At 42.5% G+C, this 23,995-nt stretch overlaps 1 protein-coding gene across 1 annotated transcript in view; it reads right to left on the reverse strand.

Moving 5' to 3' along the window:
* The window catches only part of LOC115460098 (epsilon-sarcoglycan-like), a 59,402-nt gene that overhangs the window by 10,659 nt on the left and 24,748 nt on the right, over window positions 1–23,995 (reverse strand). The window contains exons 3-6 of the mRNA XM_030189942.1: window positions 17,211–17,422; window positions 16,332–16,358; window positions 15,327–15,515; window positions 6,006–6,049 (exon numbers count right to left, since the gene is read on the reverse strand). Of these exons, the coding sequence (XP_030045802.1) occupies window positions 6,006–6,049; window positions 15,327–15,515; window positions 16,332–16,358; window positions 17,211–17,422 (472 nt within the window). The remainder of the gene's footprint in view (window positions 1–6,005; window positions 6,050–15,326; window positions 15,516–16,331; window positions 16,359–17,210; window positions 17,423–23,995) is intronic.

Genomic DNA, 23,995 nt, shown 5'->3' on the forward strand with positions numbered 1-23,995 from the left:
CTAGAACTTTTGAAAGCTTTTTTGTTTGACTTCCAGTCTCCTGGGCCATCGCGGACGATGACCCATGCGTGATGTCCAGCCTGCTTGTCCTCGGAGAAAATTTTTCTCCGATTCATTTTAAATTTACTACTTTGTAGCTTCATCGCATGCCCCCAAGTCCTAGTATTTTTGGAAAGAGTAAACAGACACTTCACGTCTACCTGTTCCACTCCACTCATTATTTTATAGAGCTCTATCATATCTCCCCTCAGCCATCTTTTCTCCAAGCTGAAGAAACCCCAGCCGCTTTAGCCTTTCCTCATAGGGAAGTCGTCTCATCCAGGGGCGTAGCTATGGGTAAGCCTGGGTGGGCCTAGGCCCACCCAATCTCAGCTCAGGCCCACCCTATCTCAGCCTCTGCACCAATCAGCTGATTTATAAACTGGTTACCCTGCACACACACACATACGCAGAACTACTTTTTTGCTGCTGTTTGGGCTGCCCTGAAGTCGAGCTGGGATTCAGAAGGGGGAGGACCCTTCACTACAAACTTACCTATGCCAAGTCTGCTCTGCTTAAAGTTCCCCATGGAGGCTGCTGCTCTATTGCACGCAGCACTTCTAGCCTCTGCTCCTGCCCCCGTGCAACAGAGCTCTGGTGCTGCTTTTTAAAACTTAGCTCCCCCCCCTCTCTCCTCATGCTGTGCCATGCCGCTGAAGAAATTTGGACACTCATCAGCCCCAGACGCCGGGTTCAGCGTCTGGGGCTGACGAGAGTCCATATTTCTCCAGCAGCATGGCACAGTACTGGGGGGGGGGGGGGGGGGGCAGAAGCTAAGTTAAAAACAAGCAGCGCCGGAGCTCCAAATAAACAACTTCCTGGGCCGATTTTGCTGCAGAGTGGAAGCAGTGCTGTACACAGTGCGTGGGGGCAGGAGCAGAGGCTAGAAGTGCGGCATTCCCCACCCCACCCCCACCCCCAGTCATGCCTACTCTCCCCCGTGGCCTCCTCTTCAGCACACTGCTTCAGGGCCTCATCGGGGGTACTGCATTAGACTCTGGAGCGAAGTGCTACGCAGGTAAAAAAAAAAAAAAAAAGTTTCTGTGTAAAGTTGGATTGCTGGGGGGGGGATTGGTTGGGGAGGGCTCTGCACTGGTCAGGTTACACAAAACAGTTGTATGTATAATGCTGATTTAAAAAAAAAGTTTTATAATTTCAATTTGGTGGGTTTGGACTCTGCAATCCTCAGGTAAAAAAAAAGTTTTATATTTCATGCTGATGTGTTTCTGGTTGGGGGTGGGAGATTGGAAAGGGCACGGCTGATGCTGGACTACAGGGAGTGGTGTGGGGTAGGAAATGGTAGTACTGATGTTGGGCTACAGGGAGGGATGGGGGAGTAGGGAAGGGCAGTGTTGATGTTGGGTTATAGGGAGGGATGGGGGAGTAGGGAAGGGAAGGCTACTGTTTATGCCAGGCTACAGGTCAATTTCTAATTTTTGGTCATTTATTCTGTAACTGGCGAGTGTTGTCAGTGTTCTTCATGCTACCAAGGTCAGAGATTCTTCTGGCATGTGGTTTGTGTGGGGATCTATATCAGTCTGAATGATCTGGCTTTTCCAATGGGATGCATATTGTTCTTATGTATATATTCATTACTTCCTTTATAAAGCTATTGCTTTGGGTATTGAGTGTTCAGAATTGATGGTGTTAAGGTTTGCAGCATAGGCTCTGAGAAGCTTCTTCACAGGATTTAGCGTAACTTCACAAAGCGGATCTTTTACTAATAGCTCATGTTTTCTGCTGCAGGGCTCATAGGAATAAAATTAGTTCTATGGCAAATAACATGAGCTAGTTGTTAGTAAAAGACCTCCAAAGTATCTAGCAATGAAGGGATTTTGTGCTGCTATTATTGAGGTGCTACCAGATTTGAATAAACCTTTTCTATGGAAAGCTGTACTATGTTCTGTATCCTACAGATTCCACAGTAGGTGGGAAAAAAATCTTGCTGTTGACAGTGTGACAGTATGTGGTTTATGCTGATGCAGAAAAAACAAAACAATAAAAAGCCAACATAACCCTTTTGCAAAACCAAATAGAGAAGAACAACAAAACAAAAAGGGGAACAACCAAGGAAGTGCCAACCAAGGGATTTTTATTAAAAATATCAAAAACAAAGGTTAACTAAAATGACACACAGTTTATAAGGATCTATAAAAATGGTATCAAGAGGTCAGGTCCTCAGCTGTAGCTGTTGTCATGTTGCTATCACAGCCTAATAGTGTGGGTGGCTGTTTGATTGTGTTGTATTCATATCTGCCCTTTAACAGTACAAAGGACTTACACGTCCGACTGAAGTTGAGACTCCTGAGGCAGATGCCCCATGCACCAAAACACAGGACTGCATCGAGTCTTGATACTTTTTTTTTTTTAAATAGATCCTATGGACTGTATATTCACCACCATAAACACAACAAACCTGTCCCTTCCAATTTCGGACACCCTGAAAATTCTTGGAGTTACTATTGATCGACATCTAACACTGGAGAACCACGCGAAAAACACAACCAAGAAGATGTTCCATTCAATGTGGAAATTAAAAAGAGTAAGAACTTTCTTCCCAAGAACCATTTTCAGCAACCTGGTACAATCAATGGTGCTCAGTCACCTAGATTACTGCAACGCACTCTATGCTGGCTGTAAAGAGCAAATAATCAAGAAACTTCAGACAGACCAGAACACCGCAGTCAGACTCATATTCGGTAAAACAAAATATGTGAAAAGTTACATTGGCTCCCACTTAAAGAATGCATCACGTTCAAGATATGTACCTTAGTTCATAAAATCATCCACGGAGATGCCCCAGCCTACATGCCAGACCTTATAGACTTACCGACCAGGAATGCCAAAAGATCATCCCACATATTCCTTAATCTTCATTTCCCCAGCTGTAAAGGTCTAAAATACAAGACAATGCATGCAGCAAACTTTTCCTACCTGAGTACCCAGCTATGGAACGCATGGCCGCGCAACCTAAAAACGATATACGAACTAACTAACTTTCGTAAATTTCTGAAGACCCATCGCTTTAACAAGGCATACCACAAAGATCAACAAATGTAATTGTACACATCTCCTCCTACTCATATTCAGAATTGTTTTCATAATATCTGCTTGTTTTAAACTTCTACTATGATACTCAAGGTCTTTATGTAACACTAAATGTCTATTTTCTAATCTATATACACCACCAAGAACGAGACAGCTTGTTTTAAACTTCTACTATGATACTCAAGGTCTCTATGTAACACCAAGTGTCTATTTTCTAATCTATATACCACCAAGAACAATACATTGTAAGCCACATTGAGCCTGCAAAAAGGTGGGAAAATGTGGGATACAAATGCAATAAATAAATAAATATCATTTTAGTTGACCTTTGTTTTTGATATTTTTCATAAATATCCCTTGGTTGGCACTTCTCCTTGGTTGTTGTTCTTCTCTATTTATGTTGATGCAGGACAGCTGTTGGGCAGACTGTTTACTTAGATAACCATCAAGAGCATTCTAAGGCATTATTTATATATACATACCACCCCCCCCCCCCCCCAATTTATATATACATACCCCCCAATATTCAGTGCTATTTAACTAGTCAGCAACATCCACTGACCACTTAAATATCATTTAACTGGCTAACCGCGAATATTCAGCGGAAGAAAGCCAGTAATCTCCGCTAAATATTTGCGGCTAGCACATAGCGGCTAACTGGCTATGTCGCCTGTTATAGCCAGTTAGTGCTGATGGTCAGTGCTGAGTTAAGCAGTTAAATAGTACTGCATAAATAGCAGTCCTATCTAAAGATAGGACCTTAACCATTTAGCGCTGAATAACCATTTTAAGTTCCAGCGGCCAAAAATAAAACCAGAAATTCAATGCCGATTGCCGGATAGGGCGCAACATTGAATTTCCTGGTTCAGCACTGGAAGCAGGCTTTAACTGCATAGCCTGCCAGCAGTTGAATATCAACCCCATGGTGCCCACCCATATTAGCTCTGGGCCCACCCAAAATGTCATGTCTGGCTACGCCACTGTCAAAAACTTATCAAGGAGTTTTCTCTAGTTGTGTTCCAATCACCCAATGTCATACGTTTTCATAACCTTTTTTTTTTTTTTTTTTTTTTAAATCAAGGGGTTCCTAGAAGCCCCATCTAGCACATCATTGATTTGGAGAATCTGAGTAATGAGAGCAGGACAGAAGCTTTCTGAGTTGAGAATTAGACTTCATTGTTGTAAACATATATTTAAGTTCTCCTTGAACTGCATTACTGCAGACTGCAGAAATGTGGTTGTGTCAGTGCAGACAGCTTGAAACTCAATTTTCCTAGACAGTAGCTGAATATTTTTTTTTTCTATCTGACTTTAGATTCTGATGTCCCTATATGGATTACAAGTTTATGCTTACCGACTGTGCCTGCAGACCTCATAAAGTCCAAAAGTGTAAGCACATAAACCAGTTTTTCTTACTCCACAAATGTAATGCTGTTTGGTCCTTCCACAATCACAATACACAAACCAACTACTTTATACTTGCCTCAAATCTCTGAAATGTTGTCATACGAAATTCTCCTTTAGTTCCCGAAAGCAATAATAAAGAGGAAGAATTTTGAATGAAAAACACCAAACATATGTCTAATGTAAGCTCCAAGCCAGCGTAAACCTTCTTTAATGAGTAGCATTTTTGTTTCCAAGCTGGGTAACCTAGGGGCCTTTTTACAAAGAGGCGGTAGGGCATGCCAAATCGACACTACTGCCCAGGCAGCGCAGCCACCCAGTGGTAATTTCAAAGTTGCCGCACGCTATTTCCCACAGTAGAAAATATTTTTTTATTTTGTTCCAAAGGGGGAGGGGGGTGTTCCCACAGGTAACTGGCAGCACGTCCACATTGGCGTGTGCTGCTTGAGTACCACATGTGTAGCACATGAGCCCTTACCACTAGGTCAATGGGTGGCGGTAATGGCTCAGGCAGTAAAGAGTCACGCACTATTTTTAATTTTAGCGCATGACAATTTACTGCCCCATTAAAAAAAAAAAGCCTTTTTTTCCCAGCCTCGGTAAAAAATCACCCAGCACGCACTAAAAACACACGCCCACACTACTGCAGGCCACTTTTTACCGTAGCTTAGTAAAAGGACCCCTAGTTTGGGATCACATCATGGTAATGGTCCCTTGAATTGTCTGAGCAGAGCAAGAAAATCTTTTACATATTGTCTGGCAATTTATAACATTAAGGGGCTCTCTTACCAAACTGCGGTAAAAAGTGGCCATAACACATCCTCATTCGAGTCATTCTTGCATGCTAAGGCCATTTTTACCATTTTTGCTTTTAATGGCCACATACTAATTTTTCCATTAGCACATGGCCATTTACGCATGAGCCCCTACCACCACCCATTATATAGGCAGTATGGGCTCACGCGCTAATCGGTTAGCATGCGGCAATGTAGCTGTGCTAACCAATTAGCACAGAACCACTCTCTGCCCTCAGACCCACCTCCAGCACTAAAAAAATACATTTCATTTTTTAGCACATGGGTAACGCACACATGCAAAAATTACTGCGAGACACCTGAGCGTGCCTTGAGGTAAGGCATTTTTTTTTTTGCTGCAGTAAGCATGCATTAATGCTTACACAGTTTAGTAAAAGGACCCCTAAATTTACTTATATTTCATGCAATAAAAGATGCTAGACTTTAAAGACTTTATTGCTCTATTTAGGCAATATTTGGATCTTATGATCAAGGTTATGCTACTTTTAACTGCAAATTATGTTTTATATAGTTTGCATTAGTTATTTGTGTGGTATTATCTGTTATGATTTATATTCACGATTTTTTATTATATATGCAATACTTTAACTTTGGGCTGGCACCTTGTAAAAGTGGCATAATAATTCCTAATTAAATTAATTGTGGTCTCTTTAACAAATACAATATTAATGGATTTTGCCCTTTTGCAATTATACTGACCTGTAGTTTGCTGTTGTGGAATCCTAGTCTGGTGTGGTAAATTCCTGTAAAATGATAATATAGGTTATAACATGGTCTTGACTGATGAAAGCAAAACTCTGATTGGCTGATCAGCCTTGCGGAAACAAGAAATGAGGGCGGGACCACAGCCAAGAGAGAGAGAAGGGCCGAGCCTGCACGCCTTTTACCGCTGCTGATGGCCGCCGTAACCCCGACTTGATAAGTGAAGATGACTTCTAAAATTCGGAGAGAGGGGTGCTGGAACTGGAAGGGAGGTAGTGAGGAAGGGAGGGACAACGACCCTGGAACTGGGAGGGAGGGAGGGGGACCCTGAAACTCAGTCCCCTGGAACTCAGAGGGAGGGGACAACCCTGGAATTCGGAGGGAGGGGATGACCCTGGAACTCGGAGAGAGGGAGGGAGGGGATGACCATGGAGCTCAGAGGGAGGGAGGGGAGGACGACCCTGGAACTTGGAGGGAGGGGACGACCCTGGAACTGGAAGGGAGGGGGACGGCCCTGGAACTCGGAGGGAGGGAGGGGGGACCCTGGAACTGGGAGGGGGGCCCATGGCACACACTCTCATTCTCACACACACAGTCTCTCTCTCACAGACACACTCGCACCCAGTCTCACTCTCTCTCTGTCACACACACACACTCGCACATTCATTCTCTCTCCCACAGTCACTCTCACACACAGTCTCTCAAACATACACACTCCGAGGAAAACCTTGCTAGTGCCCGTTTCATTTGTGTCAGAAACGGGCCTTATTTATTAGTATATAAATAAACTTCTATAGCTACCAACTGGTATTCATGATCTGTTCTGCTGTTTAAGGAAACTATTCTTCCATCAACATGCAAGGCGCAGATAAAGAAGGCCAAGAGAGATTATGAAAAAAAGATAGCATTAGAGGCAAAAAACGTAGTAAAAAATTTTTTCGGTATATTAAAAGCAGGAAGCTGGCAAAAGAATCGGTTGGGCCTCTGGATGACCAAGGGGTAAAAGGGGGCGATCAAGGAAGACAAAGACGTAGCGGAGAGATTGAATGAATTCCTTGCTTCGGTCTTCACCGAGGAAAATTTGGGTGGGATACCGGTGTCGGAAATGATACTTCAAGCGGACGAGTCGGAGAAACTTACTGACTTCACAGTAAACCTGGAGGACGTAATGGGGCAGTTCAGCAAACTGAAGAGTAGCAAATCTCCTGGACCGGATGGTATTCATCCTAGAGTACTGATAGAACTTTAAAATGAGCTTGCGGAGCTACTGCTAGTGATATGCAATTTATCCTTAAAATCGAGCGTGGTATCGGAAGATTGGAAGGTGGCCAATGTAACGCCCATTTTTAAAAAAGATTCCAGGGGAGATCCAGGAAATTATAGACCGGTGAGTCTGACATCAGTGCCGGGGAAAATGGTAGAGGCTATTATTAAAAACAAAATTACAGAGCACATCCGAGGACATGGATTACTAAGACCGAGTCAGCACGGCTTTTGTGTGGGGAAATCTTGCCTGACCAATTTACTTCAATTCTTTGAAGGAGTAAACAAACATGTGGACAAAGGGGAGCCAGTTGATATTGTATATCTGGATTTTCAAAAGGCGTTTGACAAGGTACCTCATGAAAGGCTACAGAGGAAATTGGAGAGTCATGGGATAGGAGGAAAAGTCCTATTGTGGATTAAAACCTGGTTGAAGGATAGGAAACAGAGAGTGGGGTTAAATGGGCAGTATTCACAATGGAGAAGGGTAGTTAGTGGGGTTCCTCAGGGGTCTGTGCTAGGACCGCTGCTTTTTAATATATATATAAATGATTTAGAGATGGGAGTAACTAGCGAGGTAATTAAATTTGCTGATGACACAAAGTTATTCGAAGTCGTTAACTCGTGACAGGATTGTGAAAATTAACAGAAGGACCTTAAGAGACTGGGAGACTGGGCGGATAGATGGCAGATGACGTTTAATGTGAGCAAGTGCAAGGTGATGCATGTGGGAAAAAAGAACCTGAATTATAGCTACGTCATGTAAGGTTCCACATTAGAAGTTACGGACCAAGAAAGTGATCTGGGTGTCGTCGTCGATAATACACTGAAACCTTCTGCTCAGTGTGCTGCTTCGGCTAGGAAAGCGAATAGAATGTTGGGTATTATTAGGAAAGGTATGGAAAACAGGTGTGAGGATGTTATAATGCCGTTATATCGCTCCATGGTGCGACCGCACCTGAGTATTGTGTTTGATTCTGGTCACCGCATCTCAAGAAAGATATAGTGGAATTGGAAAAGGTGCAGCGAAGGGCGACTAAAATGATAGCAGGGATGGGACGACTTCCCTATGAAGAAAGACTAAGGAGGCTAGGGCTTTTCAGCTTGGAGAAGAGACGGCTGAGGGGAGACATGATAGAGGTATATAAAATAATGAGTGGAGTGGAACAGTTGAATGTGAAGCGTCTGTTCACGCTTTCCAAAAATACTAGGACTAGGGGGCATGCGATGAAACTACAGTGTAGTAAATTTAAAACAAATCGGAGAAAAGTTTTCTTCACCCAACGCGTAATTAAACTCTGGAATTTGTTGCCGGAGAACGTGGTGAAGGCGGTTAGCTTGGCAGAATTTAAAAAGGGGTTAGACAGTTTCCTAAAGGACAAGTCCATAAACCGCTACTAAATGGACTTGGGAAAAATCCACAATTCCAGGAATAACATGTATAGAATGTTTGTACGTTTGGGAAGCTTGCCAGGTGCCCTTGGCCTGGATTGGCTGCTGTCGTGGAGAGGATGCTGGGCTCGATGGACCCTTGGTCTTTTCCCTGTGTGGCATTACTTATGTACTTATGCTAATTTAAAAAAAATCAATAGTGTCATCATTTTCATAGTCTCGCCAACCTTATCATGTTTGGCAAGGTAAGATTATTAGCAAAAAAAAGTGTTTATTTTGGGGTTTGTTGGGATTCAATTATTATGATGAGTTATAATACAATTGTTTTAAATTCTTTATCATTATAGCACTGTTTTTAAAAGGAATATATATTTTATAGTACGCTGCTTTGAAGACTGATAGTTGAATGGTAGGCAATCAGATTAAACCAAGGCTTCTGGTTGGATAGGTTCACAGATTGGGGTGTACCAGAGATGTGTATTTATTAGTGCGCATTCAGTTTTTTTTTTAAAGCTCCTTAAATGTAGTGCACGCCAAATCAACTTAACATGTGTTAACCTACAAATTAGCATCTATGAATTTTTTTTAAGCTTATCAATTGCCTTGATCTGTAGAGCCAAAGCGATGTACGAACACACCAGGAAAACACAATTGACCCCAACAAATGTGAGGGAAATCAGTAGCGAGGAAATTGTATTAATCAAGGATGATATCATGAGAAATATAGTTCTGATATTTAATTACACTACTGAAAATGTAAGCCTTATTGCTCACATATGCAACCACAATGCTTAGTTCACTTTCTAAGGTTTTATTTCCTCAGACAACTGTGGCTACAGACAATGAGCTTGTCGGTATTGTAGGTAATAGCAATAAAACTAGTATTAGTTAAGAGTTCCAACACAGTCTGTTTATCTTAACAAAGGCATTTACCCAATAGACTGTTAGAACTCTTAATGTAAAACTAGCTTTATCGTTATTACCTAAAAATTTAATATTAAAAACTTTAGCTCAAAGCAAAGACTTCAGCAGACTTCCTGTATTTGAGGAAAACTTATCACCAGCTGAACCCAGAACTCTTATCTGTATTGCTACTTCCTGTTACCACATAGGCGGGACGTTGCAGAGACAATACAGACACAAGACTTCTGGGGTTGGCTGGTGATCAATTCTCCTCAAATACAGGGATCCTCTACAAGTAAATTCAGGCAGATCTTCTTGCAGTGTGTCAAAAGGTAAGTTCTCCACCTGTCTGGTACTGTTCGGGTTACTTTGTCAGAGGCCATATTCTGGCAGGGGCTACATTGTGGACAGGCCATTTTGACAGTGGCTGTTATGTTGGGGGCTATTATGTCAGGAGCATTTTTGTTTGGGGCTTTATTGTCAGGCTATTTTGTTTAGGGGCTATTTTGACCAGGTATCCTTTGTAAGATATGCTTATTAGTGGCTTGGTTTATCAGTTAAAGCAGGGCTTTCCAAACTTTTATCTAGTAAGACCCCATTTCAACACTTAAAAATTCATGTGACCCTGGAGGATGATGAAACCAAACTAGGAAGCCTGCACTCCCCTCCCCTTCTCTCTCTCAACTACTTATTCCTTCCCCACTTGTCTAAATATGAAGGCAGCAGTACTGGTGGCAACAGTAGCAGCACAGGACCTGTATGTCTACGTTTGCTTACAGACCCCCAAAATCTGCATGGTTTCCAGTCTAAACTGGAAGACCATATAGAAGGGGGGAGGGAGGCAGGGCCTATGAACAGACATATGTGCGGAGGCTATTTCGCTTGGAGGTGAAATACGGTCTTTCATTATTTAAATTATCTATATTCTGGCTTGGATACTGGGGGTATAGCAGAGGGATGCATACTGCATGCTCTGACAATCTCTAGTGGCCCTCACTGGTTCATATTCACACAACCAAACAATAGGTGATGAGTTTCTGCTACATTTTCTGTTTCTCTTAAAAAGCTTCTGACAGTTTCAGATTCGAATTACACTGATAAAAGCCGTTTCAGTTGACCTCTAGCTCAGACCAAAGCAATTAGAAAACTAAAATGACAACAAAGCAAGAAACAACAAAGCAACAAACCAAGAAAAAATAAATTTATTATCTATTTTGTGATTATGTCAGTTTCTGCAATGTCCATTTCAAAATCTCTGCTGATCAAAGCTTATGGGTATTTGGTTAGTAGAGGAGTGTGGTAGCCGTGTTAGTCCACTCTGATGGGTATTTGGTTGAAATTTGTTTCTGTTGTGGATTAGGAATTGGTTATTGGACAGAAGGTAGGGTTAAATGGTCATTTCTGTCAATGGAGGAGGGTGAACAGTGGAGTGCCACAGGGATCTGTATTGGGACCGGTGCTACTTAACATTTATAAATGATATGGAAATTGGAATGACGAGTGAGGTGATTAAATTTGCAGATGATACAAAACTATTCAAGGTGCAGACTGTGAAATACTGCAGGAAGACTGGGTATCCAAATGGCTGAAGAAATTTAATGAGGAAAAATGCAAGATGATGTACATTGGAAAGGATAATCCAAATCATAGTTACCTGATGCTAGGGTCCACCTTGGGGGTCAGCACTCAAGAAAAAGATCAAGGTGTTGTAGATAATTGAAATCTTCTCTCAATGTGCAGCGGCCAAAAGAGTAAACAGGATGCTAGGAATTATTAGGAAAGGGATGGTGAATAAGACCGAAAATACTATAATGCCTTAGTATTACTCCATGGTGCGACCGTACCTTGAGTATTGTGTTCAGTTCTGGTCGCTGTATCTCAAAAAAGATATAGCAGAATTAGAAAAGCTTCAAAGCAGAGTGACCAAAATGATAAAAGGGATGGAACTCCTCTCGTATGAGGAAAGGCTACAGAGGTTAAGGCTTTTTAGCTTGGAAAAAAGACTGATGAGGGGAGATATGAAGTCTACAAAATCCTGAGTGGTGTAGAAGTGAATCAATTTTTTACTTGTTTCAAAAGTACAAAGACTAGGGGACACTCAAGGAAGTTGCATGGAAATACTTTTAAAACAAATAGGAGGAAATATTTTTTCATTCAACAAATAGTTAAGCTCTGGAACTCTGCCAGAGGATGTGGTAGCAGCAGTTAGCATATCTGGGTTTAAAAAAAGGTTTGGACAAATTCCTGGAGGAAAAGTCCATATTCTGCTATTGAAACAGATATGGGGAAGCAACTGCTTGCCCCAGAATTGGTAGCATGGAATGTTGCTGCTAATTGGGTTTCTACCAGGTACTTGTGATCTGGCTTGGCCACTGTTTGGAGAACAGGATACTGGGCTAAATGGACCATTGGTATGATCCAGTATGGTTACTCTTATGTTTTATGTTTGACTTAAGGGGCATCTGACTTGAAGAAGTTGAGAAACACTGTGCTACAGGGTCTTGATCTGGGAGATTATGTTATAAAGGCAAACAGGTACCTATGTTGCCTTTACAAAACAGGCTTATAATAGGCCACTTTCTGGACTTTTCACCTAGTCATCCTTTTATAAAATTACACCCTTTCCTCCAGATTCTATATAGCGCGCCTAGCGTTCTGCGCCGAAATCCAAGCATATTCTATAACAATGTGCGTAACTTAATTGTCTTAACAAGACAATCAGTGTTATTAACAGGACTTAACTAGCAATAATGAGAATTGGCAATAATTAGAATGTACATGCATATTCACTAAGCGTATTCTGTAAATCACTGCGTCTTAAATTTTAATGCACGCAGGCAAAAAGGTGCATGGTTATGGGCATGGAAATGGGTGTTTCATGGGCATTCCAAATTTGCATGCATTGTTATAAAATATGGCCCTCTGTGCCTAAATCTACCTGCTGGGATTTATGCCACGTTTTCATTGGTGTAAATAAATAAATAAATATGCATAGTTTTAGGCGCTAGGATACTACTACTACTATTAAACATTTCTATAGCGCTACTAGACTTACGCAGCGCTGTACAAATTAACATGAAAAGACAGTCCCTGCTCAACAGAGCTTACAATCTAAATTGGACAAACGAACAGACAGCTAGGGGTGGGGAAACTGCAGTGGTGGGGGTGATAAGTGAGGGTGTTTAGTAAGAAAGTCATGGTTAGGAGTCGAAAGCAGTAGCAAAGAGGTGGGCTTCAAGCCTAGACTTGAAGACAGCCAGAGACTGAGCCTGATGTACTGGCTCAGGGAGTCTATTCCAGGCATAGGGAGCAGCGAGATAGAAGGAACGGAGCCGGGAGTTAGAAGTGGGGAGAAGGGGGACGACAGGAGACATTTACCCAGCGAACGGAGTTCACGGGGGAGGAGTGTAGGGAGAGATGAGAGCGGAAGGGTACTGAGGAGCTGCGGAGTGGATGCACTTGTAGGTCAAAAGGAGAAGTTTGAACCATATGCGGAAGCGGATAGGGAGCCAGTGAAGCTAACGTGGAGAGGGCTAACATGAGTATAGTGACTCTGGTGGAATATAAGACACGCAGCAGAGTTTTGGACAGATTGAAGAGGAGATAGATGGCTGAGCAGGAGACCAGCGAGAAGCAAATTGCAGTAGTCTAGGCGAGAGGTGATAAGGGTGTGGGTAAGGGTTTTGGTAGCGTCCTCGGAGAGGAAAGGGCGAATTTTGTTAATATTATAGAGAAAGAAACGACAGGTTTTGGCAATCTGCTGAATATGAGCAGAGAAGGAGAGAGCGGAGTCAAAGATGACTCCAAGGTTGCGCGCAGACGGGACAGGGAGGATGAGAGTGTTATCTACCGAAATAGAGAACAGGGGGAGAGGAGAGGCAGGTTTAGGGGGAAAGAGGAGAAGCTCGGTTTTGGTCATGTTTAGTTTCAGGTGGCGGCGAGACATCCAGGCAACGATGTCAGACAGGCAGGCCGATACTTTGGTCTGGATTTCAGCTGAGATATCCGGTGCAGAGAGGTAGATCTGGGTATCATCAGCGTAAAGGTGGTATTGAAAGCCTTGGGATGAGATCAGAGCACCAAGGGAAGAGGTATAGATGGAGAAGAGGAGAGATCCTAGGACAGATCCTTGGGGTACACCGACTGTTAGCGGGATAGATGTGGAGGAGGAACCACCAGAGTATATGCTAAGAGTACGTTGGGAGAGATAGGAAGAGAACCAGGAAAGAACAGGGCCCCGGAATCCAAGAGAGGATAATGTATCAAGGAGTAAGGTGTGATCAACAGTATCAAAAGCAGCAGATAGGTCAAGGAGGATGAGAATAGAGTAGAGACCTTTAGATTTGGCCAGTAACAGGTAATTGGAGATACTGACTAAGCGTATTCTATATACCACGCCTAAATCTAGATGCCACTTATAGAATATGCTTAGGCAGACTAAAGGGGGTGAATCATGTGCCATGGAGGGATTGGGGGCAAAGGGGTGAATGTGTCATGGAAATGGGAGCAGCAAGCTGAAGGCCAGCCTCAGGGGATAGGGTGGTAGGGATAGCTGGTCATGAAGGGGCGGTGAGGAGAAAGAAAGACACACACACCATCCACTTTTCTCTAGCCCCCTTGCCACCAAGGACACGGACACACACACACACACACACACACACACACACACACCCTTCCTCCAATCCCCCCACTCATGACACACACACACCCCCTTCCTCCAATCCCCCCACTCATGACACACACACACACCCTTCCTCCAATCCCCCCACTCATGACACACACACACACCCTTCCTCCAATCCCCCCACTCATGACACACACACACACCCTTCCTCCAATCCCCCCACTCATGACACACACACACACCCTTCCTCCAATCCCCCCACTCATGACACACACATCCAATTTCTTCCAACCCCGAGCCATCCTCCTCCCTTAGCACAGACTACACCATCCACCTTGCTGCCCCCCCCCCCCATGGCATACACCCCCCCCCTCCCTACATACATAACATTCCAGTGCAAGAAGGAGTTGCCAGGCAACAAAGTGGCAGAGAAGGTGGAAGTAGCCCAATGTGCAGCTGGGCAGCTCTTCTTAACTTGCTGAAGTGATATGTGTGCAGGGAGGGAGGGATACAGCCAGAAACAAAGTATCTGTGCCGCGAGGCATTGCAGCAGCAGACTACATGGAATTCTGCGCAGTTTGTGGAGGTTGGGAATTCTGCGTAAAATCTGCATGGCACAATAATGCATAATTCCCCCAGGAGTACCAGTTTTATAAATAACTTGCTGAGCAATTTATAAATGTGCATAAATAAAAATTCTAGTTGTTCAAGTCTGGCTTCTAGATCCTAAGAAACTTTGTCGAGCCCTGTTTTATCCTATATTTATGTATTACATGAGCTTGATATACTGTCATTAGCTTATATACTGTACATAGCACAGCAGTTTATAACATGTTAAAAAGAGAAAGAAAAAACAAGAGGCAGGGACTGTATAGACTTTTCTGATGTTCTGTTTCATTTACAACATTGTATCCTGCCTTGGATAAACTCTCTTTTAAAAAGTGGACAATATATTTTTATTAAAAATAAACAGATACAATAATAATTATGCTAAATATTTTCTGTCAACAATTGGGCCCTTCACACTGTGTGGAACAATGAACCAGCTAAGGTAAATTAGCACAGACTGCAGGGTAAGCTACCTTATGCAGTTATGATTGTGCCAGCACATATACAGAATCGAAGAAGATACTCACTGCTGTGTCTGCATTAACGGCATGCTGGTATTGTCATAGCTGTCGGGGTGAAGTGGCGTTACAATCTCACCAGTCACAGGGTGAAACACGGGCAGGGTGGAGAGCGGCCAAGCTATTTCTCGGTTCTTAGACATGTCACGGAGATCTTTGGTAGATTTCTGAATAGCGCTGTGGTGCACTAGCTGGATGCTACATTCAAATGGAAATGTAGAGGCTGAAATATACACCCTCTTTCCTACCCACTATAATGCTATTATTAAAAAAAATTTAAATAAAATAAAAAACAGATTTCCTTCAAAAAATACAACAACAAAAATCTGTCATTGGTGCATATACAAGGAAAACTGGTTGAACCTTTGAACTAGTGCAATGAGGGTGATATATATTAAAGTCATTCCATTTGGGAAACAAATCACTAGAAATTACCAGCTCTGAGTTGAGGTGTACTCTGCTACGTGTCTACCCAACTAATGCTGTCCTTGTCCTGTATTTATGTACTAATGAGAGACAGGGTGGATTGTCAGTTTATGTGATTCAGTTGCAAGGTAGTTATCAGCTCATTGAAGTTCCTTCTTAAATTAAAAAATTAAGAGTAACGTGTGCAATTTGCCTCAGGGCCCATTTTTATACAATTGGCCCTGCAGCAAATAATACACATTAACAGCATTTCCATGTACTATTAGTAAATGATCTCCTAAGCAAGCAGATGGGCCAGAAGAGGTCATTTATAGTCATGTGGAGACTGGGACATGGCTTAATGCTCATAGACTGCCCTACACTTGGCCTTTCTTTTAAACCCTTATTATTTAAATTTGCTACCTGGGTTAAACCTCCTTACACTAGCAGCAGCTGTCATGTACATAAATTAAACCATGAACTGAGATGAATGAAAAAGAGCAGGAGACATGTGTATGAAGCATGGCAAGTTATTAAGCAAAAAAATAAAAAAGAAACAAGACAGAAAATTAAAATGATGATGAAAATAACAGGAGAGGAGACACTTACTCTGATGTTTGCATGTTTCTCTTTTCCCTAGAAATAAAACAAAATTTATGAATTAATAGCATTGACAGCTTGGAACATTAAAGCTAGGTGGTGAACCGAAGTCTGTGAGAATGCTGTCACTATTAACAGTAAATGCAGGACGGCTGCTCTTACCATGATGGTTCATGGCAAGGCCCAGATGAGAGTGCATAAAGAGAGAGATGAGGTGGATGACAAGAGATAAGACATAGAAAATGGAAATGCACATTAATAAGCAAGCTTCAGGCTAAAATAAAGTCTATGGAACAATGAAATCAGGATCCATGTAAAAGATGGAATTGTTGTGTGCTGCTTTCAACCCATCCATAGCCTTGACTCTACTGCTAGCGTCTTGCCAAGATATACTAATTTAATGTCTTGACTGGGTCTTGTTTAAATTGAAATTTAAGAGATTTTGTTGTTCTTTATTTTACATGTAATTCTTATCTTGTTATGACAAATTCAATTTTTTATTATTTCCACTAAAATATCAAAAGAGTTCCTCAAGTTTCATGGCCCGGAAGACCAGCTTTCCCACTCATGCAGATAGCCATTAGCAACTATAATCCATTCCAACTATAATCCATTTCACTTACAATGAACCTCCCACATTTTCTTCCTAATTTACTTATTTTTTTCTCTTACAGACATTTACCCCATATTTAAAGAATACACCTAGGTAGCATAATTCTTTTATTCAAAGTCTAGTTGCCATTTTTAATAAGGGTTTAGTAAAATTTCTCCCTGAGGGAAGACTTCTAATGATCCCTGCCTTTAGCATGTGTATGGTTTTAATGTGTTCCTGAGTGCTGTGGCCCATGGAAATGCTCCAGTCATTTCTCAGTGTTCAAAGGTACTCACATTCCTTCCCTTCGGCAGCACATGATGTAACCAAGAATTATAAAAAGCACCAGTGCCACTGCAGAGGGCACTGCCAGGGTGAGCAGGAAGTCGGAGTAATAATCTCTGCTTTTCACTGTGTCAGAAGGGGGCTTGTACTCTCCACCATCAGGTAAGATCCCCTCTCTGGGCATCACTTTTGGGGAGACGGAGACCTCCTTTGTTTTATCAACCTGAAAAAATGAAAGGGAAGACAGCTAATTAAAGAAGTTAACTGATAAACTGCACATATGATATTTTACATTTGCTTTTTAAAAAAAAAGCACAATAAGATTATGTTAATCAGCTGACTTAACTTGCTACTTAGATTTTCAGTACAGTTTAGTGAACATTTACTACTGTCCTTGGATTCTATAACTTTAAATGTACACATCATATGATTCATACTTTTCCATTCAGGATTCCAAGCCTCAACAAAATCATCATGGAACCCCGCACAATATGAAATGATCTCAAATCCATATGCAGAGTTCTTTGCAGCTCTTATGCTGAAACTGTGATACTGTAACCTTTGTTCTCATTGTAACTAGTCCAGTGATCTCAACTCCAGGTTTGACAATCATTAAAGGATCCAGGCACAAACGTTTCGGACATCAATGCTTTCTGGTATTTCACAACCAAAAGATATGAAAGGATCCAAACAGCAAAGATACTTACCTATAGCAGGTCTTATTTGTTACATTTGTATCCCACATTTTCCCATCTATTTGCAGGTTCAATGTGGCTTACATAGTACCGTGAGGCGTATGCCAACTCTGGTAGAGAAACAAATACAAAATGATGTTGTGGTCGAATAAGGTTCATGTGTTACAGACACGTTAGGGAATCATAGAGAGAAAGAGTTAGGTAGTGACCATTATAAGCTTTGGTTTCGTTGTGTTGCAGGGTTCAGGCATTTATGTTGGATCAGTAGGGTGTGCCTTTTTGAACAGGTTGGTTTTTAGTCATTTCCGGAAGTTTAGGTGGTCATACGTTATTTTCACGGCTTTTGGTAGTGTGTTCCACAGTTGTGTGCTTATGTAGGAGAAGCTGGATGCATAAGTTGATTTGTATTTGAGACCTTTGCAGTTTGGGTAGTGGAGATTTAGGTATGTTCATGTTGATCCGATTGTATTTCTGGATGGTAGATCTATGAGGTCGGTCATGTATCCCAGGGCTTTGCCGTAGATAATTTTATGAACCAGGGTGCAGATTTTGAAAACAGTACGTTCCTTGATTGGGAGCCAGTGCAATTTTTCTCGGAGGGGTTTGGCGCTTTTGAATCGCGTTTTTCCAAATATGAGCCTGGCTTCCGTGTTTTGAGCGGTCTGAAGTTTCTTTATGATTTGTTCTTTGCATCCCGCATAGATTCCATTGCAGTAGTCTACATGGCTTAGTACCATTGATTGTATCAAGTTACGAAATGTTTCCCTTGGGAAGAATGGTTTCATGTGTTTGAGTTTCCACACTGAGTGGAACATTTTCTTAGTTGTAGATTTCACTTGGCTCTCAAGTGTAAGGTTATGGTCGATTGTAACGCCGAGGATTTTCAGGCTATCTGAGTTGGGGAGGGTGTAGTCCGGGGTGTTTATATTTGTGGATATGTACGTATTGTATTGGGATGAGAGGATAAGACAGTGTGTTTTTTCTGTATTGAGTTTTAGTTGAAATGCATTTGCCCATGAGTCCATGATGTTCAAGCTGAGTTTGATTTCATTGGTGATTTCTGTCAGGTCATGTTTGTAAGGAATATATATTGTAACATCGACTGATTAGAAGAATGGGTTGAGACCTTGGTTGGATAAGGACTTGGCTAGTGGAGTCATCATTAGGTTGAAAAGGATCGGTGATAATGGTGATCCTTGAGGTACTCCGCAGTCTGCTTTTCACGGTGATGATATTTGAATTTGATTTCACTTGGTATATTCTCACAAGTGAGTGATGCCGACCTGCAATGCCCAGTCTGGGACTTATGAGTAGCATAAGTACAGCTTTGTGGAGCGTGAGACAGGCTGCACCGCTCAAGCGCAAGCACCTTCTCACCTGCAGTGAGAGCGCAGTCTCCTCAGTTATATAATACAGCAGAAAGGTAAAAATAAGAAAAGAGACAACTCCAAGGGGAGATGGGAGGGATTGTGAGAATATAAGGCCTGCTGTTCTCAGAGAATACCTGCTACAGGTAAGTATCTTCGCTTTCTCTGAGGACAAGCAGGCCTATTTATTCTCACAAGTGGGGAATCCCTAGCATCCAGGCTCACCGAAAACAACAAACATTGGTGAATTGGGCCTTGCAATGGTGAGGACATAACTCAGATTAACCTGAAACTATATACAAACTGCTCCCAGTATCCCAGGGTCTAGCAGTAGCTTTGCTTACTGAAGCTCCCAATGCTGGTGCGATGCTCGACATTGATGCCGACACCTCTGACCTTGATGCTGATGCCAATGTCGAGGAACCGAACTGGGTTCCAATCGTCCGATTGCACCAGATACAGCAATTAAAGCCACTGGAAACCTTCACGGGCATGGAAGGAAAAACTTCTTGGCTAAATTAATTTAAGCGATGGTGCTGCCTGAAAAAGAAGCAAGGCACCGAAAAAAGGAAGGGAAAAACCCAGCCAAAATCAAGGCCTAGAAACAGCTGGATGACAACAGAAAAGAAAGGAAACTTAAAACTGGGCAAAACTGGGGGTTCCAAAAGCAAGAACACAAAGGATGAAAAAATTCACCAAAAGGCACAAACAAAGCTCTTTGGACCAAGCAAACTGAGGAGACAGTAAAAAAAACCACACCCTCTCCTCACTGAAGTAGAAAAAGAACTGAGGTGACCGTGCTCTCACTGCAGGCGGCAAGGCACTTGCACATTCAAGGTGAAGCTTGTCTCACGCTCCACAAAGCTGTACTTATGCTAGTCATAAGTCATGGACTGGGTGACGTGGGTTGGCGTCACACACTTGTGAGAATAAATAGGCCTGCTTGTCCTCGGAGAATTTAATTTTAAAACAGGAGAGGAAAAGGAGTATGAACATAATCCTTCCACTATAAAAGTTCCTCAGAAGGCCACATTTGGTCAGTTTTGGGTGTCCAGATATAAAAATATATATAACATAGGTCACTAAGCCAAAAAAGGGAATTAAAGAGCTCGTGTATACTAAAATATTATAACACAAGGAAAAAGCGAAGGTGACTCAATGAAACGATGATGCTGTATATATATAGTCTAGAAGATATACTGATCAACAACAATGATTCTGCGGCTATGTTCTTCCAAGAAACTTTGTGCAAGGAACAATATATTTACAATCAACAGGCAATGTCTTACCACAGTGATAAAGTAAGGAGGTATCCTCTGACATTGAAAGGAAATAGAAACAGAATATGACAGTGGATTAAGACCACTAGACCTTTTTGTTCAGTCCATTATCCTTTCCCGTAGCAACTGTCTATTTGATCTCTGGCTTTACCTTCACTTCCTTTCAAACCTCTTGTTTTCTTGAACTCTTACTGTTTTGTTCTTCCTGAAATGGTGTTCTATGCAGCCAACCGTCTAAGTGTGAAATACTTCCTCACATTACTTCTCATTCTACCATCTTTGATATCATGACCAAGGACTTCCTTTCCACTGAACCTTGCTTCCTGTATATGCATTATTTATTCCATTGATGTATTTGAAAGTCTCTTTCTCCCCCACCTCCCATCCCAGGTATTTGAGATGCTGATTCTCAATTCATAGGGCTTAGGGTATACACCCTGAACCATTCTGGTAGATCTTCTCTTGACTAACCCTATTCAGTCTATAGTTGTATTCTTTCCAACCTAACAGTTTGTTGGAATGAAATCAAACATAAGAAACTGAGAATATCTGTCTGTCTATCTTGAGGCAAAATAACTCTAAAAGTTTAATAGAACAGAACCAAATAAAGATTGGGGAAAACCAAAGAGAAGACACATTGAGTTAAAAAAAATGGGCCAGATTGAACTGAGGGTTCCAGAAAAATAAAGTCCCCAGAAAATGGCCTAGTGCATTTATATGGAAGAAGATGTGTCAGCATCTGCATCATAGAACATAGACACAATGAAACATACGAGTCAGGCTAATTGAATCCACTTTTAATACTTTGACCACAGTTCATCAGGTCCTACACTCTAGTCTCCAAGTTTTCTTTCTAATTTCCTAATTCCACATGCTCCACAGCGGACCCTTCGCTCTTCCCAACAGCATCTCCTAACTATACCTTCTCATCATCATATTTGGCTTGATGTTATCAGAAATACTTGCTTCGGCGTCATCACTCTGGAATCGTCAACCATTGTCCTTCAGGACTACATTCTCTTTTTAGAATTTTAAAAGCAACCTCACAAGAGCCTTTATTTAGGCCCTTCCGCAAGCTTGATATAATATCTTCTGCAGAGCCGATGCTTAGTCTGCAATAAACAGCCTGCTGCCTCATGTTTTCTCCTCCTCCTTTTGCTCCTTTCCTTGCTACATAGTTTGCAATCATCCTCCCTCGTGTTCTCCTTTTGTTCTTCCACGTTGAGGCTCATTTTCAAAGCATTTAGATTTACGAAGTTCCATAGGTTACTATCAGGCTCATTTTCGAAAGAGATAGACGTCCAAAAAGTGACATAAATCGGCATTTGGACGTCCATCTCACAGAAACGTCCAAATCGGTATAATCGAAACCTCATTTTGGATGTCTTTCTCCAAAGTCCATCGGAAGCATGTCCAAATCACAAGGGGGCATATCAGGGGCATATCAGGGGCGTCTTCAAGGCGGGACTTGGGCGATCCTAAGACCTGGACATCTTTCAGCCATAATGGAACAAAGAAAAACGTCCAGGACTAAAACTTAAGACGTTTTGAGCTAGACCTGTTTTTATTACAAATACAGCACAAAAAGTTGCCCCGAATGACCAGACGACCACTGGAGGGAATCAGGAATGACCTCCCCTTACTCCCCCAGTGGTCACTAATCCCCTCCCACCCCAAAAAAGTGTGTTGAAGAACATTATTTGCCAGCCTTTATGCCAGCCTCAGATGTCACACTCAGCAGCATGCAGGTCCCTAGAGTAGTTTAGTGGACTTCAGACAGGTGGACCCAGGACCATACCCCCATTACCTGTTACACTTGTGCAGGAAACTGTGAGCCCTCCAAAACCCACCGTACCCACATATAGGTGACCCCTTCACCCATAAGAGCTATGGTAGTGGAGTACAGTTGGGGGTAGTGGGTTTTGGGGGGCTCAGCACACAAGGTAAGGGAGCTGTGTACCTGGGAGCATTTTATGAAGTCCACTACAGTGCCCCCTAGGGTGCCCGACTGCTGTCCTGGGATGTCAGGGGGACCAGTCTACTAAAAATGCTGGCTCGTCCAACGTCCCAGTGGCTTGACTTTGGACGTTTTAGACTTGGACATTTTTTTTTTCTATAATGGCTGAAAATCAAAGACGTCCAAATCACAAAACGAACAAATCATAGGATGTCCATGGTATTTTCAAACACAAAAGATGGACGTCCATCTTTTTCGAAAATAACTTTTTCTCCGCTTCGGAATTTGGACGTCTTTGTAAAATGTCCAAATTCTGACTTAGACATTTCTTCGAAAATGCCCCTCCACGTAACTTTGTAAGCCTAAGTGCTTTGAAAATGTGCCTCTTTGTCTCATTTGCTAAGCACTACCCTACCCTTATTCTGATTTACATAAGTATTGCCATACTGGGACAGACTGAAGGTCCATCAACCCCAGCATCCTGTTTCCAACAGTGGCCAATCCAGGTCACAAGTACCTGGCAAGATCTCAAAAAAGTACAATACATTTTATGCTGCTTATCCTAGAAAAAAGCAGTGGATTTTCTCCAAGTCCATTTTAATAATGGTCTATGGAAGTTTCCTTTAGGAAGCCATTCAAACCTTTTAAAAACCCCACTAAGCTAACTGCTTTTACTAAATTCTCTGGCGATGAATTTCAGAGTTTAATTACTGTGACAAAGCTAGCACGCGGGGCCCCACAGAGAAGCAGCTAATCCCTGAACTACGGTTCCCAGAAGCCCTTGCAAGCAGGAGAGAGGAGGGTAGCCCCAAAAGGGTGGAACGGATTTCCAACCCCAGCAGGGGGAGCAGTGGCTCAGTGCTAGGGGAGCCAGTTACTCCCTGCCCCACTAGAGGGAGAAGGGGAGGTGAAGCTCAGTCCCTTAGCTGCATCGCTGGTATATAATTCCCTCCAGCTGTGAGGGGGGAGAGATTTCTGGGTGGTTCCCAGCCACCAGGAGGGAGAGGAAACTGAGTGAGAGAGAAGCTGCCATGGAGTAGGTGGAGGACAGAAAAGGCCTGCCACTGGAGCTTCCCTGGGGTGGGGGGAGAGAGTAAGCTGCCATGGAGGGTGAGAATGTAGATGTAACCCTGACCAGCACATGAAAGCAGTGTGAGAGGCCACAGGGGTGTGGTACTGTGAGGTAGGAGGAAAGCTGCCAGCCCTGTTTGGTACAGGGTCCTCCAGGGTGCTGTGAAGAGGACAGGGGCATTAAGTAGTGGTTTCCTTTGAAGAGACTGTTTGTGAAAGGGTTGAATTATTGGGATGTATAGAACAGCAGGCTGAACTTTGACTGAGCTCTTCTGAGGGAGAGGGGAGGTAGTCAAAGGAAGTGGGCCTGACCTGTTAAGGAACTGAATGTTGGCTGGAATTGTGGACCCAGCCTGAACCCTGTTTGTGAACTGCATTTCAATTTTGAGAGTGGAACTGAATTGAGAATAAAGCACTTTAGTCCTA

This window comes from Microcaecilia unicolor, chromosome 1 (assembly GCF_901765095.1).
Source record: "Microcaecilia unicolor chromosome 1, aMicUni1.1, whole genome shotgun sequence".
Classification (NCBI taxonomy): domain Eukaryota; kingdom Metazoa; phylum Chordata; class Amphibia; order Gymnophiona; family Siphonopidae; genus Microcaecilia; species Microcaecilia unicolor.